Raw genomic sequence first — 16,662 nt, forward strand, 5'->3', positions numbered from 1 at the left:
GTCTTAGAGCTGAGATATTCTAGGACTAGACTCTAGGTGGCATCTTATAGGTGTAATTGTTGGCGTTGGGTTCTTTTTCCAATTAATAGTATGTAATCTCTTTACAGTTGAATTATTTTGTTCTAGGGTAAAAAAAAAATCACCCTTTAAAAAAGCATATTCAAAGGACTTTCTCTTCTCAGACCAAACTATGGATTTTTACTTCTAGGAAAGGAAAAAGTAAAGGATTTATAGGGCCATTATTTGGAACAATTAAGCTTATTCCAAGAATTGGAAATAACATGTTTGTGTTTCATCCTTTTTGTCTTTGAAGAATGTGTGTGTGTGCCAGGGCTCAATGCTGGTTTATTTAGACTCTTGGCTAAAATTGGAATACTTACTACTTACTGTTGAAGGCTGTCGTCTCTCATTAAATATAGATTGTTTGTGTGTTGCAGTTTGTGTCTAGCAGGCTCAGGACATATTTGTGTTTTATTTTGGATCAGGAGTAGTTCCTTGGAGATAGAGCAGTTGGTAGTTAGTGGTCAAGGAGATTTGAATTGTTGGAAGTGGAAATCTTTCCATACTGACCCAAGGACCAGAGGTTTATAATCAAAGAGAATACCCTTACTGAACCATGCAGGAGATCTTCTTTGAAACACGATCGGGGACAGCCTCTAGAGTCTTAATCTCAAGGAAACCAAGTTTTCTTGTTTTTTTGTTTTATAAAAATGTTCCTTTTTGCTTAAATAAACAGATTATAATGTATTGCTGGTAAACAACAAACTGTCATGTGAAACTGTAGAGCAGGTTCTGGCTGTGGTCAGGAGGGAGGTGAATGTTGTGGACCCTCAAACCCTTTCTTAGGTTAGATCTTGCCATGTTCAGAAGCATGACATAATCAGAATTTAAAACATGCCTAAGTCGTCAGCATTCTTCTCCAAATGAAGCCAGGCACCCTTGAGGGTTTTTTTATTGTCAGGATTGTGTCTTGGTTTCTTAAAATCCATGTTGCTGTGTGTCTTCTAAATCTTAGAGCTGGAAGGGAGCTTGAGGCCATCTTGTCTGGCTTCCTGCCTTCAAACAGTAGTATTGTATATCCCTGTTTATGAGTTAGAGCCCGAAGGAAACCCAAAAAAGCTTAATGAGCTGGCCAGCAGTAAACCAGCAGCTATGAAAAGAACCCAGGGACTTCTTAGAGTATAGATTGCTTTGTATACTGATGGCAATATACTTACCCTAAAGATAGAAAGTGTAAGTACGAGAACTCATGACTTTGCTTTTTTCTTCCTATCTTTACTCTTTATTTTAAAATCATTGTAGTAGAACTTGATGCACCTCTGCTGATTTTAAGAAAAGACTTTATGTAGATCCCATCAGGCTTTTGTTCTCACTTTCTGCCTAGATTCTCTTTTATTTAAAGAACTATCAGCCGGGCGGGCGATGGTGGCGCACGCCTTTAATCCCAACACTCGGGAGGCAGAGGCAGGCAGATCTCTGTGAGTTCGAGACCAGCCTGGTCTACAGAGCAAGTTCCAGGACAGGCTCCAAAGCCACAGAGAAACCCTGTCTCGAAAAACAAAACAAAAGAACTATCGGAGGCAAATGATATGTGGAGGCCTTCTTTCTCTAACTTCTCTGTAACTAGTCAGAATGCCATTTGCATCTCATAAAAATCAGGACAAGGGGCTGGAGAGATGGCTCAGCGGGTTAAGAGCATTGCCTGTTCTTCCAAAGGTCCTGAGTTCAATTCCCAGCAACCACATGGTGGCTCACAACCATCTGTAAAGAGGTCTGGCGCCCTCTTCTGGCCTTCAGGCATACATGCAGAAAGAATATTGTATACATAACAAATAAATAAATAAAATCAGGACAAAATAATTTTGTGGCATAAAATACTCAGAGTTCTACCTCCCTCCTTTCTTCTTTTCTAGTTGACTCACCCTGCGAAATCTAGGTTGTTTCTTTAAGAAAAGAACGTTTTGTACGTTTTCTGGGACAGCATCAGATGATTGCAGTCTGGAAGGAAAGCCATTCTAGAGCTTAACTGTGAGGGGTGGGAAACAGGACTGAAACTAGGCAGACTGGGGCTCTTTAAAAATTTAAACAGCATCTTTGTGACATTTCTAGAATAATAAAGTGTGTTAAGCTCACCCAAACATATAAGTGGAAACTATTCCAGAGCCAAGTGCAAATAACTTCTGAATTCTATGGTTACTTAAACAAACAGGGGACATTATGCAAGTCAGCAGGTTTCCTGTAAAGGAGATAGATCTGTGTGAGTTGTGAGAGTTTTGATTTGTCTTGTTGGCAGTACTGAGGAGTGTGCCAAGCCTGCACGTGCCCATGGTGGGCCTGTGCTCTTGGGCAGTCACCTCAGCGCTCACTGAGTGTTCCTAGGGGCTGTGTTAACTTGAGAAGTTGGTATTGCAGTGTCAGTTCAGGAAGATAAAACTGTAAAGTAATACTGTTTCTGATGTGTTAATACCACCTTTTTAGTTTCTTTAATTGCATTTGTATAGTAATTTTGATTTCTGATTTAGAGAACTACTTGGAAATTTCCATGTCAAGTAAATAACTTAATTGTTACCTACACCTCAGATGCCCAAAGGTAGCCACGTGTATGAGAATTTGTTTTGTTTTCTCTAAGAACACTTGCGTCTTGGAACCAAATGTCATGAAATTTTGGGGAATTATTTTCCACATAGTTTTTCCTGCCATCATTAAAAAATTATCCATTGTAGAAATGTTAAGTAATTGGCCACTTTTTAAGCATACAGGATATAATAGTATAGCTAAGAAAGAAAATTATTTTTAGCAGGCTAGAAAAGGTTGTCTTGATGTTTTGTTTGGGTATGTGGTGGGGTTTTGCCATAGCCCAGGTTGGCCTTAAATCTAATGATCCTCATGTCTATGACACACATCACTGTGGTCAGCTGAGAAATGGAAATTAGTGAAGATTTGAGAGAAATTGTTCATTTTCATAATAGTATACACATGGACTAGACAGTATTTGGTTCAAGGAGTAAACAGTAATGAGTAGATAACTAACTGTTCATTATAAGAATTTAAGATATTTGGGGTTTGATTTTTGTTTGTTTGTTGTTGTTGTTCAGTTGTTTTGGTTTTGGGGACATCAAAGCTGTATAATTTTTAGAAAATTTTGCCCTGCTAACACTTCACCTTTACCATCACCTCTTTCTCTTGTAATATCACATGCCACCGGAAGCAGTGTAGTTCTTATTTTATCCCATAAGGAACATTTGTTCTGACAGTCTTTGATTTTGGGTTGGAGTTAGTTAAATAGGATTGTTGGTTTTACTTAGTAATGTGCAACACATGATTTTTTGTTCTTACCATCTAGTGGTAGATAGTGCTTCTTTCTGAGAACAACTGTTTTTAATGTGTAGCCTCTGTCAGCACTGGGCAGTTTTACTTGGCCTGTTTGTTAACTGTTAGTTTAAGTAGTGATTGTCATTTGAATGTCATTATGGAAACAGATCCTTTGGAGTAGTACAGTCTTCAAGTTAAATTTGTACCTGCTGTGTTTTTAATTCTAGTCTTTACTTCTAACTTCTTGTTTTAAGACCTTAAAATATTAAATATAGATATTTTTGTCTTGCTTTGCTTCCTACTATAGTACTTAACGATACTGAATTCAGAAACCGTTTCTTGTCCCTTTCCTGTTTTTGGAGTAGAAGCTGGCTAGGGATTGAACCTAGGGCTAGCTAGGCATGTGTACTACTCTTGAGCTGCACCCAGGCCTATCTGGCTGTTGAAATGCCAGTTTAGTGTTTTTAAGGTGTTGGAATTGTAACCCCAGGGTGTGCCTGGCTTTCCAGGAATCCCTTACAAAGATGAGTTTTCCCGCTAGCTTATAAAATATTTAGAAGTAAATTAAGATAATTTTAGAATAACTCACTTTGTGTGTAATGAATGAGCACACTCCGTCGGGTGTAAGCAGCACTTCACTTGTATAGAGTGAAGTAGTTCTAATGTTGCTGACAGAAAAAGTAAATTCTTGGCCTTCTGACTTAACCATTATAGTTTGCTTAATTTTCTACTCTCTTGCCAACTCTCCATAATAGGGACTAATACATCCTGCTCTTGATGAGATTGTGTATTTTTCTATTTTTGAGTTTTCAGCCTTTGACTTTCCATTTCATGCTGCAATCTCAAATGAAGGCTTGTGACTACATTCTTCACTCCTTGCCTCTGTTAGTGTACTTTCCTTTAACTTGTTTTTTTCTTTAAATTTTATTGTATGTTATCTATGATGCTCATTTTAATTAGAATATAATTTAGTATTACCTGCTCAATGAATGAAAATATTCTAAATGACTTGTTATAAAGTAATTCATTTTAAACTTTGAGATGTTAAGCTTGAAATAGTGCCTGAAATTTTAACCTTTGAGGCAAAATTTATTTATTTGGTTTTTTTTTTTTTTTTTTTGAGACAGAGTTTCTCTGTAGCTTTAGAGGCCATCCTGGAACTAGCTCTTGTGGACCAGGCTGGCCTCGATGAGGCAAAATTTAAAAAACAAAACACTTTTAAGGTAGTATCAGTCTATGAATTAGGCAAAGCTTTACAGATCCTCTTCGGGCAGAAGAGGAGTTAGAGATTTCATCATCACTGCTCTGTGCCCACTTGCACTGTTCTAGTGCTCCTCTGCTTCCTTTGCCAGGTGTGGAGGGTGCAGCTTTTCAAAGCAGACTTCCCCATGACCGGATGACCTCTCAGGAAGCAGCTTGTTTCCCAGACATCATTAGTGGGCCCCAGCAGACACAGAAGGTTTTTCTCTTCATCAGGAACCGCACAGTAAGTATCTATGCCTCCTTTTCTTTCATTTGGATTTTGAAAATTACCTATGACTTTTATAGGAAATACAAAAAAACAAAAAAAATGACAAAAAAGTTTTGTATTTTTTTTTATCCTGTATTTAACCATTGCCAGAGGTAAATTGTTTTTCCTTTGGGTATTTAAGATTTATTTTTATTGTTTTTGATTTTGTGTATGTGTGCTTGTGTGCATATTTGCATGTCCGTGGAAGCTGGAGCTCTAGGCAGTTGTGAGCCGTCTGACATGAGTAGTTTCATTTCTACACGTTGGGATTTTGTATGCATGCATTTTTTTAGGATCCTTCTCATGCCTCATTAACATTGAAACATAATTTGTCTCAACTCTTTTGGGGTGGGGTTGGGTGGGGAGAAGTGCTGGAGAAAGATTGACCCAAGTTAGTGCTGTAGTTTCTGGCTAGCAGTTGCTTTCTGCTGCAGTGATGGTATCTATTCCTTGACTTTTGGCTACATCTGTCTACTGACTTGACGACTGAAGTAGAGCTCGGACCTGAGCTTTATTTATTTATCCTAGCTCAGGATGGAAAGAGGAAGGAGCTGAGGTCGAAGAGCTTGAGACATGGATATGGAGTGGTTGCATTCTTCTTTGATTGTAGCCCTTCAAGAAGTGGAGTGTCTATGTAGCGCTAGCCATATCCCTTTGTAATTGGTTTATTTTTATCTAACCAAGTTAAAATTCCTTGGTTAGGACTTAATTTACAGAACAGGTGTATCTTTTTCTTTTTTTTTTTTTAAAGCAGGATTTAAATATGATGGTATTCATCCTGCTGTGTATTTTGTAAATATTTGTATATGTATGTGTATGCCTGTTCACTTTGAGAATTCCTGTTAAAGCTCACTGAGAACCATTGACTATACTATAATCATTTCATTCTTCAATCTGCAGGCTTTGAAATAATTCAGTGTTCCTATTTGCTTCTTAAACATACTACTCTCTTGACCTCAGGGTGTGTTTATTTTCTCCTGTATCTCTGCCATGTAGTCAGATGCTTTCCAACTGGCCATTATGTGAAGTCCTCTTCGTCCTTTTCCTCTAGGAGTCTTCTGTACAGTCACTGCATTATCATACTGCAGACCTTACCTCCTCCGAGCTTCCTATCTTGTACCTCCTCTTGGTGGTCTTAGAATTAGACTCATGGTGTGGCCTGTGTTTGTTTTTCATTGGGCCCCATTCACCAACTCATTTAGCTGTACAACCCTGAACGGAGGAATCATCACCAATACTTTTTGGCCCCTGAATGATTATAATGATTTTTATCTGCTCGGTATCTGGAATTACATAAACCCCAAGCTTAAATCCTAGCTGCTTCCTACTGGTTATTAGGCATCTTTCTTCTTTAGACCAAATAGTCTCCAGCTTCTATTGAAATTCACTAATTTGGTGCAGCTTTGTATCAAACAGTAGTTTCCTTGTCAGCATTGTAACCCTCGCTCTTTACATGAAAATAAGAAACTCATAGTTAAAGTCTTAAAAGGTGATTTTACAACCGATTAGGTGACGTGTCTGAGGGCATGTAATACAATTTATGTCATTTAAATATAGTTGCAGTTGTGGCTGGACAACCCAAAGATTCAACTGACATTTGAGGCTACTCTCCAACAGTTGGAAGCCCCTTACAACAGTAAGTACTGTGCTTGCTGGAGAAGCCCTGTAGGGGCCTCACAGCTTTATTTCGTCTTGTGATGTGCATAAATGACCTTTACAAAGTTCCATTTTTGTTTGTTTTCCTGATTTGTAGATTGTATTGATGCAGATTTCTAAATGCTTTTCCAGATCTATTATCTCACTTGGATATGTGGAGTACTTTTGTATTTGATTGACTAGTTACCTGATTATCTTTCTGTTTACCACCAACAAAGTCTTAGGAAGTTTTTGCTAAAATATATGAACATTGTTCATGCCTTGCGAAGGTTTGTTCTCTATTTTATCTATAATGTAATATCATTTTAAAAATATCAGTTTAGCCAGGTATGTGAGCACATGCCTATGACCTAAGCATTCAGGAGGTGAAAGCAGGAGGATTAGTAGTTCAGGGAAAGCCTCAGCTATGTAGCAAATTTGAGACCAGCCTCAGCTTGAGATTCTGTCTCCAAACAGTAATTCATGCCCCTCCCTCCCAAATTTAATTTCTGTGTTGAAAATTTTGTACTATGTTATATATAGCTTAATAGTTCTGTGACTTAGTTTGCTAAAGGCATCCATCACATGATCAAGGGCCACATGAGTTGTGTGTAGTGTGACTTCACGTTGGAGAAAAAAGCATTAGAAGACATTCCTGTTTAAACTGTGTGAAATATAAACATGCTTTTCATTTGTTTCGCAGGTGACACTGTGCTGGTCCACCGCGTTCATAGCTACTTGGAGCGCCATGGGCTCATCAATTTTGGCATCTATAAGAGGATAAAACCCTTACCAAGTAAGGGTTCATCCACCAAATGAACTAAGTGGTTTTTAGTAATACTTTTAGGCCTGTGTTTAATATTGATGATACTGTGACATTTTATTTTATTTATAAGGTCCCACTAGTGAAAATATTCCCAATCTCATAAGTTAAATTTAAAATAAGGCAAATCTACGTTTCCTTGGATTTCCTATTTGAAAAGGTCTTAGGAAAAGATTAATTTCCAATTTTTAAAATTTGGAATTAAAAAGCTGTTAGAAATGTGAGAGGTCCGGTAAGCAAGCAGGGGTTTTGAGGCTTTCCTCCTGTGAGTCTTTTCTCTTCCTAAGTATTTGCCCTTTTCATGCTGTTTGAGTAATGTCTGCCAGGTATCTAAGAGACAAAGATATTCTGAAAAGAATAGAAGAATTTTTCAGAAAGGAATACTAAGTTAAACAGAAGTAAACCCTTAAAGAGAATGGCTCACTAGTACAGTCGTGAGTGGGTGAGCGGACCTTCCAGAGGTTAGACCACAGAATTTCACATTCCCGATTAATACAATTCAAGCTTGTATATTTGGTTATCAGCTTATAGTGTTGAATTAATTTTTACAAGTTTCAGACATTTGTTGTTTTCACAGTTTTTGCAGTTTGAAAGTAACTGAATTGTTTAAGACATTATGTTAAGAAACCAGATGTTTTCATGAGGGAGAAAATACGAACTCCAAACTACAACAAAATACTCTTAATTTTTTTGTTCTTTTTTTCCCCTCCTCTATAGCTAAAAAGACAGGAAAAGTGATTATTATAGGTTCAGGTGTTTCCGGCTTAGCAGCAGCTCGACAGCTACAAAGTTTTGGAATGGATGTCACACTTCTGGAAGCCAGGGTAAGAGTTAGACTTGGGATTAGAGGCTTGACCATTAGGAAACATGATAAGGAGTACCTGTTGCAAATTAAAGAATTGGACAATTTGTGTTTATCAAAACTGATTTCTGTGGTGTAATAGAGTATCTTTGGATACTGCATAGTGGGTAAAGTTGCACCTGTAGCTTTTACTTACATCATGATTGGTGCTGGGAATCAAACTCATAGCCTTACACATAGTAGCTAAATAAATATTCTACCTTTGATCTAAGTTTAGGTAGAGAGAGTATTTTTGACAATAAATCTTCAGAAAATGTTCTTTTTTTTTTTCCATTAGCACTCTTTGTCTTTTTCTCTGTTTTAAAATTTGTAATTATGTGCTTTATGCATACATCTGTGTGGATGTATGCACATGTGAATGCAGGTTCCTAAGGAATACAGAAGGCGGCATCAAATCTCCTGAATTCGATTACAGTTGGTTTTGAGTAATCCAGTGTGGGTGTTGGGAACTGAACTCAGGTCCTCTACAAGAGCATCCAGTACTCTTAACCATTAAGCTGTCTCGAGCCCCTAAAGTTAGCCTTTCAATTTGAGGTGTTTATAAACTTTTTGTAGACAACAATACCTTTTTGGTGATAAATTATATTGTTTGATAGACAGGGAAAAGGAATTATCTTAGGTAGACACAGTCTTTTAGAACCTGGTAAAACCAAGAGAATTGGTTATATTCATTATTATGCCTGCATCTTGAAATGGAAATTAAAGGTAGAAAGGGTTGTTGGCACATCTCTTCAGAAAGCTGTTACGAAAATGGTTTTCATAAATAATTTTTTATATTTTATCTTCCAGTGGCTTAAAGATTTTTATTTAAAAATATGAATGAAACCTTACTTATTAGCAACCTAAACATTTGTTTTTAATATTTATTTATTATGTATACAATATTCTGTCTGTGTGTCTGCAGCCAGAAGAGGGCATCAGATCTCATTTCAGATGGTTGTGAGCCACCATGTGGTTGCTGGGAATTGAACTCAGGACCTTTGGAAGAGCAGGCAGTGCTCTTAACCTCTGAGCCATCTCTCCAGTCCCCTAAACATTTTCAAAATTTTATAAAATCCTTAGAATATTATATATTTCATTCAAAATTACTTTTCATAAAATGTATTTTTTTTTACTTCTTAAATAGAGGTGGCGAAATAAAAATGCTTTCCCTGATAAACTGTTATTTGAAAAATCTTTTAACATCAGAGAACTTTTTTGTGTGTACTCTGTATACAGTGCATTAAGAGTAAAGGAGTGCTTTACAGGCCATATGTAATTGTTCCCACATGGATTATATTTTAATTTGTAAGGTTTTGTTTTGCTTTTTTTTGTTGTGTTTTTGAAGTTTTCAAAAAGTACTTTGATACTTTCCATAATTTTATCACTATAGCTTAGTAAAGTTTTTCTATTCTCAAAACTTTAATTGCTAGACAAGCCTAGGCCTGTTTAGGAGTAAAAGCTAAGTTAACAGTTTATGTTCAGTACACATGGTTCCTGGGCATCAGATTGCTTGGGAGAAGACATTTATCAGAGAAGTCACCCAGCAAGAGATCCAGTTACAACAGCCAGTGTACTTGTAGTCCAGACAACTTGGACTTATGTGAGCCCACCAATTTAAAACCAGCCAGTAATTGTAGTATAAAATGCAAGCATCAGAGTGTGGTGGTAGAAAGTTGATGTTTAGTGTTGGAATTTATAAGCATAGATTTCCACTGAGTGGGCCTTGTGCATTCTGCACAGTTAGAACAGCTGGGCAGGTTGTGTAACCTTCCCACTGTCAGCCTTATTTGATGTCACTTCTGACATGCTGTTTCCACCTTTCTTTCCCTCACTTCAGGTTATAATTGGTTTGTGTTTTGTGCACATAGTGCAGTTTATTGATAAATATAAACTCAATACATTTCTTCTTATAATTATGTAAAGAGTAAATCCTGGTGTACTGACTTATGTGGTTAAAACAGAGTAAATGACTGGTCATTTGATTTCTAAAAACAGGACCGTGTAGGTGGACGAGTTGCTACATTTCGAAAAGGAAATTATGTAGCTGATCTTGGAGCCATGGTAGTAACAGGTCTTGGTAAGTAGTTCTAGTTTGATACTGCAATACACAATCTAAGACAGAGAGACCTTAAATTTAAACCAATAGTTAGTTTTATAATATACTGATTATGGTGTCGTGTTAGTTTTCTTCACCAGTAACACACCACAGACAGTCATAGGGACACACCACAGACAGGGACACACCACAGACAGTCAGTCATAGGGACACACCGCAGACAGTGAATCATAATGAAAGAAATTAAGCCAGACTTGGCTTTAATCCCAGCACTCAGGAAGCAGAGGCAGGAGGATCTCTGTGAGTTTGAGGCCAGCCTGGTCTACAAAGCCAAGTTCCAGGACAGTGAGGGCTCTTATACAGAGAAACCGTGTCTCAAAAAACCAGAAACAAAGTTTATTTTCCTTATAGTTATGGTAGGCCAAAGGGACAATGATCTGATAATCTTCTTGCGATAGCCTTAAGGTCCTTTGGGTCACTTGACAAGACACAGGGACTTTAGGTTTGTAGGTGCCTTTAGATTTCATCTTCTAAGTCTGGTAAGATTCAATCAAGGGACTCAAGCTTGTCTATCTTTTTGTTGGTTGGTTGGTTTTGGTTTTTTGAGACCTTGTTTCTCTGTGTAATCCAGCTGTCCTGGAACTTACTCTATAGACCAGGTAGGCCTTGAAGTGGGAATTAAACTCCAGGTTGAATTTTGAGGGGTGAAGTATATTCAATTATAGCAGGTCCTTAATCTCCTGTTAGTAGGAGGTAAATTGCCTAATATCCATTCTGAAAACTGAGAAATGTAAATTGTTCATTTTTCCTTTGATATTGGGTATCTTTTTTTTTTAATTCAAAGAAATTAAGGAGAAAAAGACAAGTGAACAATGTTGTGTTTGGATCATTTCTAACATGACATTGTTTATAATGGCACAGCATTAGAAACCACTTTAGAAGATTAAATTCCTATACAGTAAAGCATGTATATCCACCAAGAATAAGGTAGCTCAATGCATAACATCATGTTTACAATGTATTCTAAGTTAAAACTTTAATAGAGTGGGTTATAATTTTTTATGTGAAGTCTGTAATGCTATACTCTTAAATCCCGGAAGGATTTATAATTAAAATGTTGATTTAGAGGCTTATGAGTCATTTATTTAACATTTTGGGGTTCCTCTGTATACCTCTGGCTATCCTGGAACTCATCTTGTAGACTAGGCTGGCCTTGAACTCATAGATAGATTTGCCTGCCTCTGACCCCCAAGTACTGGGATTGAAGGTGTGAGCTTTAAAAAAAGAAGTTGTAATTGACATCCTGTGTTTTCAGCTGTTTCACTCATCTATTTTGGTAAGGCTGCTGGGGATCCAGCTCAGTGCCCTGAACATGGGAGAAGACAAGCTCTAGTACTGAGCTTGGTCCTTAGCCCTTGCTTATTCTACAGGGTGTCTCAGTACATAACCCGAGCAGGACTTGAACACTCTATCCTCCTGCCTCAAAAATGCCACAGCACTGACATAGGCCACTAAGGCTGGATGTACCATTTTTTATTTTGAGTAAAGAAATTTTGACTTTGAGGTTTTTCTTTTCAAGGATAGTCTAAATTTGTTTGAGTTTTCTTCTAGGAGGGAATCCCATGGCTGTTGTCAGCAAACAAGTAAATATGGAACTGGCCAAGATCAAGCAAAAATGCCCACTTTATGAAGCTAATGGACAAGCTGTAAGTTGATGACAAACAGAGCTTTTCAAAATTTCTTTTGTTGATTTGGAAATAATTTCAGGGGAATCTGTTACTGAGCATGACGTGAATATACAGACTGAAACAGTTGGCATTTTCCTGGCTGTTTTCTTAATTCTGAGCTATAGAGGAAGGGATGATGTGCAAACTTACATGTCTGCTTAGGCATTGTCTATAAGTGTTTGCTGAAGGTTGGCCACGTACTTAACTGGCCCTGGCTACTTGTTTTAAGAGACTGTGGAATTAAACCTAACTCTTCATACTTTTGTTCTGTGCCTCCATTGTGTGCTTAAGCTCTGTGTGCTCTGTCACCTCACTTTGTGTGTACAGTTAGACTGGGGCTTCTGACAGACCAGTGAGCAGCCAGGTGGTGATAGTTGCCCAGAAGTAGAGGTTAGTTAAAGTGTTTATGGTCAGAGACCTAGGAGCTTCTTGTCCTTGGTGTGAGAGTATCAGGAACCTGGTGATTGGTCTGAGAAGTGGGTAAGCCATGGTCAGGCAGACTTAGGCTGCTCTGACAGTTCTGATTTTGCAGGCATGAGTAAAATTCAAAAGTTTGTGTTTAGCAGAAGTTTGACCAACTCCCCTATCAGGATAACAGTCCATTGTCTGAGAGAGACTGTAAGTAAGCATACTGTTAACTTTGTATTTTGAGGAAGAAAAGTTTGCTATATATTGCATATGTCATGGTTTAGTTATTGTTACCAAAGGTAAGACAATCTACTCTTTGAGGTTTTTGTGATGATCTCAAGGAATATCCTTATTTATCCTAGGTACCTTGGGTTTTTATGGCTTGATGTTCAGGAAATGCTTTGGGTCAGATCCACCAAAATGTCCAGATTTCTTTCCAGAGCTTAGGAGAAACACCTAACAAAATGAGTAGAGTAGAATGAGAAGTGGGATGTGGTAGAGGCTGACTTATTTGAGAACTATTCTCTACTTCATTCTAATGTTACTTTCTTGGAAATAACTCCCCTCTAATTTTTATTATGGAAATTAAAAATATTACAAAAGAAGAATGCTATAATGAACTCTCATTTTCCAGTTTGTTTAATTTGTCCTGTTTCTGCTTTGGAGAGAGAGGATCTGAAGAATCTATTACCCAGAAGCCTATCAGCAGCACTAGGTTGAGGCAGATTTGCTGAGGGTTGGGTAGAACCAGCTGCTCCAGAAGGGTGTGTGGGAGTGGCTGGGGCAGTGTGAAAGGGGAGGGAGCACGTTTGTGAGGTGCAGCCTGGGTTGTACATTGGGGCTGAGGAAGGTGAGTAGGTGCCAAGGTTTCTGAGAGAAGGATGAGCTCATCCTGGTGAGGCAAGAAGACAAGTTCCACTGTCAGGCTGCCTTGCTGTAGAGGTGCTGGGAGGAGAGTTTGGAGCAGGGAAGAGACAGGATGAGATAGGTGTTTGAGGGCAGTTGCAGGAAAGAGCCTGGCTGGGGTAAGGAAACAAGGCAGCAATAGTAAAGAGATACCCGGAGAAGTGCTTTAGTGTTAGACAAGCTTTTTTGTGACTGGCTCCTGAGCCTCCTACTTGAGCCATCCAAGTGCTGAGACAACAGGCCTGTGCTATGCAGCACAGCTTAGCTGACATTTTTGTTTGCTATGTTCGGGATGCGACCCAGGCCCCCAGGCTTCTAGCAGTTGCTCTGTCATTGACCCTTAGTGTTCAGTGCTCTGCCTTTTGTGAGTTTGTTTGTTACTGGCACTTGATTTTTGTGTAACACATGGTTTTTAAACCTGTGTTCTAAAATAGTATACCTACTATCAAGTTCTCCCTAAGCCTGGTCACCAATCTCTCCTGTCACACAGTATAGGATAAGATAAGCAGCTTGCATAAGGGCACAAGTATGTGCTGCTGTATTATAGAAGGTTGCTTATTATGTTCCAACTTAAGCTTCCTATCTGAGGACCAGCCCTTTTGGTGAGCATTTGATAGTTTAAACAAGAGATATGGGAGTTTTTTTGGACCCAATTTTGTTTTTTAAAGATTTTTTTATTTTATGTGTAGGGGTGTTTGCCTGTATGTATGTCTATGCACAGTGTGTTCCTGTTGCCCATGGAGGTCAGAAGAGGGTGTTGGATCCCCTCTTACTTAATTACAGATAGTTGTGAACTATCATCTGGATGCTGGATATAGAACCTAGGTTCTTCACAAAAAAAAAAAAAAAAAAGGCAACAAGTGCTCTTCTGAGCCATCTCTCCAGCCCAGGGTGTGTTTTTTTTTTCCCTCAGTCAATGTATTTGTATTTGGTGCTATACCCAAGTGATGATTCTTTAGGCATTTTAGTTTTGGAAAGAGTTCTTCGTAGCTTTTCTTCCTTTTGCCTTATAGAAGAAGCCGGGTTAATGTCTCTTTTCTGACCAGTGGTATATAGCTCAGTGAGAATGTGGAACTGTTGACTTGTAGACTAGCTTTTCACTTAAAGGACAGGTACAGGGAGCCTTGTTTATATGCTTATAAATACAAATGATGCTTTGTGGTTTTAGAAATAGAAAGAATTAAGTGAGTAGTAGTTATTTTCTCATTTTGCAGAATGGAAAACTGCAACTCCCTTTATTTCCCTAAAGCCACTGTGGTCAATACCTGAGAAGCAGTTTGTTGCTTGGAGTTCTAGCTCAGATTCCCATGCTTGTTCTGTTACACCTGACTGATTTCTCAGGAAGATAGACAGGACAGGGCAAGGGTGTGCAGCACCATGATCGCCTGTGTGATTATTTCTGCTTTAAAATAGCTCCCTTAGGCTGTGAGTGGTAGCACACACCTTTAATCCTGGCACTCAGAGCCAGGTAGATCTATAAGTTCAAGCCAGGTTTACATAGCAAGTTTCAGGACAGACAAGGCTACATAATAGAAAGACCCTGTCTCAAAACAAAACCTAAAATAGTTTTCCTCAGAGCCAGCAAGGCCCACCTAGGGTAGAGATTTCTCAGCCATTGAGATTCCTAGATTTTAAGAAATCCCATTTCTTAAAAATGAGATTTTATGTTCTTTGTGTACAACTTCAATCAAAATTGGCCCAGCACAGTGTCAGTCCTGTATTTCCAGCTGCTTCAGAGGCTGAGACAGAAAGAGATCCTAAGTTCAAGACCAGTCTACGCAATTGAAGTAGATCCTGTCTCAAAATAAAAAGACAGGGATGTATTTAGCCCAATGGTCTAGGGTTCAGTCCTTAGTACCACAAAGGAGGGTAACAATTTGATGGTTCTGTTGCTAGTACATAGACTAATTCTACCATGTTCTATAAGGCAGGAGATACTCAAAGTTATGGATATCACCGGACATGGTGGCGCATGCCTTTAATCCCAGCACTTAAAGGGCAGATTCAGGTGGAACTTTGTGAGTTTAAGTCCAGCCTGGTGTGCAAAACAAGTTCCAGGACAGCCAGGACTGCAAAGAGAAACTCTGTCTTGAAAAACCAAAATTTAAGAGAGAGGGGTGGGGGGAGGAGGGCGTTATGGATATCACAGGCAGTGTTTGCTTAAGGACACAGCTCCATACCCAGCCACTTTTTGCTATAAGAAGAAAAAGTAATAGGTGGTGTTTGTTACTATTTATTTTTTGTATCTGTGTGTGTACATGTCTGGGGTGTGAATGTACATAAGAGGTTGGTGTTGTCTCCCATTCTCACTCTCCACCTTATTTTTGAGACAGGATCTCTCCTGGAACCTGGAGCTCACTGACTGAGCTGTTTTGGCTGGCCAGCAAGCCCTAGGGATTGTCCTGTCTCTGCTTCCCCTGAACTGGATTATGTTTTTATGTGAATTCTGGGACTCTGAACTTAGGTCCTCCATTTATGTGACAGGCACTTTGCAAACTTAAGCAGCTTATCTCTCTAGCACCTGTTAAACTATTAAAACATAATGACAATGATCTCTAAGCTAGCTCACTATTCTCTGTGGTCCTACATGGGCAGCTAGACTGTTGAGCTTCTGTGTTTGCCTTGACAGTGAAAGTTTTAATTGTTGGATATATAAAATAGAGCATTTGTAATTGGCCTTTTAACAATGAATTCAATATCTTAATGCATTACAAACACATTTGGGTTTTCCCTGAGCAATACTGGTTTGCCAATAGACACATATGCTGTTTACCATCTTCCATATACTCATTTCCAATTGAAATGTTAAAATTAATGGAGAACAGCCCGACTTCAGCACTTCCTTCCCCCTGGTTGCACTGGCAACATTAGCATCACTGTAATTGCTCACCTGGGCAGAAATGGATGGGCCTGGTTGCTGACTGCCTCACATAATCTCATAGCTGAGCTTTGGGTCAAAGTGGGTACTGGGCATAAAGTCTTGTTATCCGGTGTCAGTCAGATGTGGCAGTATTCCTTTGGTTTGAGTTTTATTTGTTTGATTTTGTTGTTACTGTTCTGTGTTTTCTGTTCTTTGAGTTTTGTTTTTGTTAATCGCTGCTTTCTCACCACCACACCCCCTGCCTTTTTTAAATTACCCCATCCCCTGGCCATTTCTATGCCTTGACTTTCCCATTTTGGTCTCTGTACAGTCTGTTCCTTATTTCTCCAGCGGTTGCAGCTTCTAAGCTAACAGAATGCTTCTGTCATGCTGTGTGTTTAAAGCCTTGATTTTACTGCTGTCATACAAAACTAAACTTGACGTGGCTGTTGGGCTGTTATTTACAGTTTATTTCTCCCTCTGCTGCACTGGTTAAAAGGACACTGTCAAGGTATTTTTTCATAATTTTTCAAATCATTTTCTTCACTGTTTACAGTAACCCATTAAAAGCTTAACACTTA

The 16,662-nt window shown here is 38.6% G+C and overlaps 1 protein-coding gene across 2 annotated transcripts in view; it reads left to right on the forward strand.

Moving 5' to 3' along the window:
• The window catches only part of Kdm1a (lysine demethylase 1A), a 51,279-nt gene that overhangs the window by 22,203 nt on the left and 12,414 nt on the right, over window positions 1–16,662 (forward strand). For both annotated transcript variants that reach the window (XM_057784168.1, XM_057784169.1), the window contains 6 exons: window positions 4,665–4,798; window positions 6,380–6,458; window positions 7,161–7,253; window positions 7,998–8,104; window positions 10,120–10,201; window positions 11,792–11,886. In XM_057784168.1, the coding sequence (XP_057640151.1) occupies window positions 4,665–4,798; window positions 6,380–6,458; window positions 7,161–7,253; window positions 7,998–8,104; window positions 10,120–10,201; window positions 11,792–11,886 (590 nt within the window). The remainder of the gene's footprint in view (window positions 1–4,664; window positions 4,799–6,379; window positions 6,459–7,160; window positions 7,254–7,997; window positions 8,105–10,119; window positions 10,202–11,791; window positions 11,887–16,662) is intronic.

The sequence above is a fragment of the Chionomys nivalis genome, chromosome 11, assembly GCF_950005125.1.
Source record: "Chionomys nivalis chromosome 11, mChiNiv1.1, whole genome shotgun sequence".
Taxonomy (NCBI): domain Eukaryota; kingdom Metazoa; phylum Chordata; class Mammalia; order Rodentia; family Cricetidae; genus Chionomys; species Chionomys nivalis.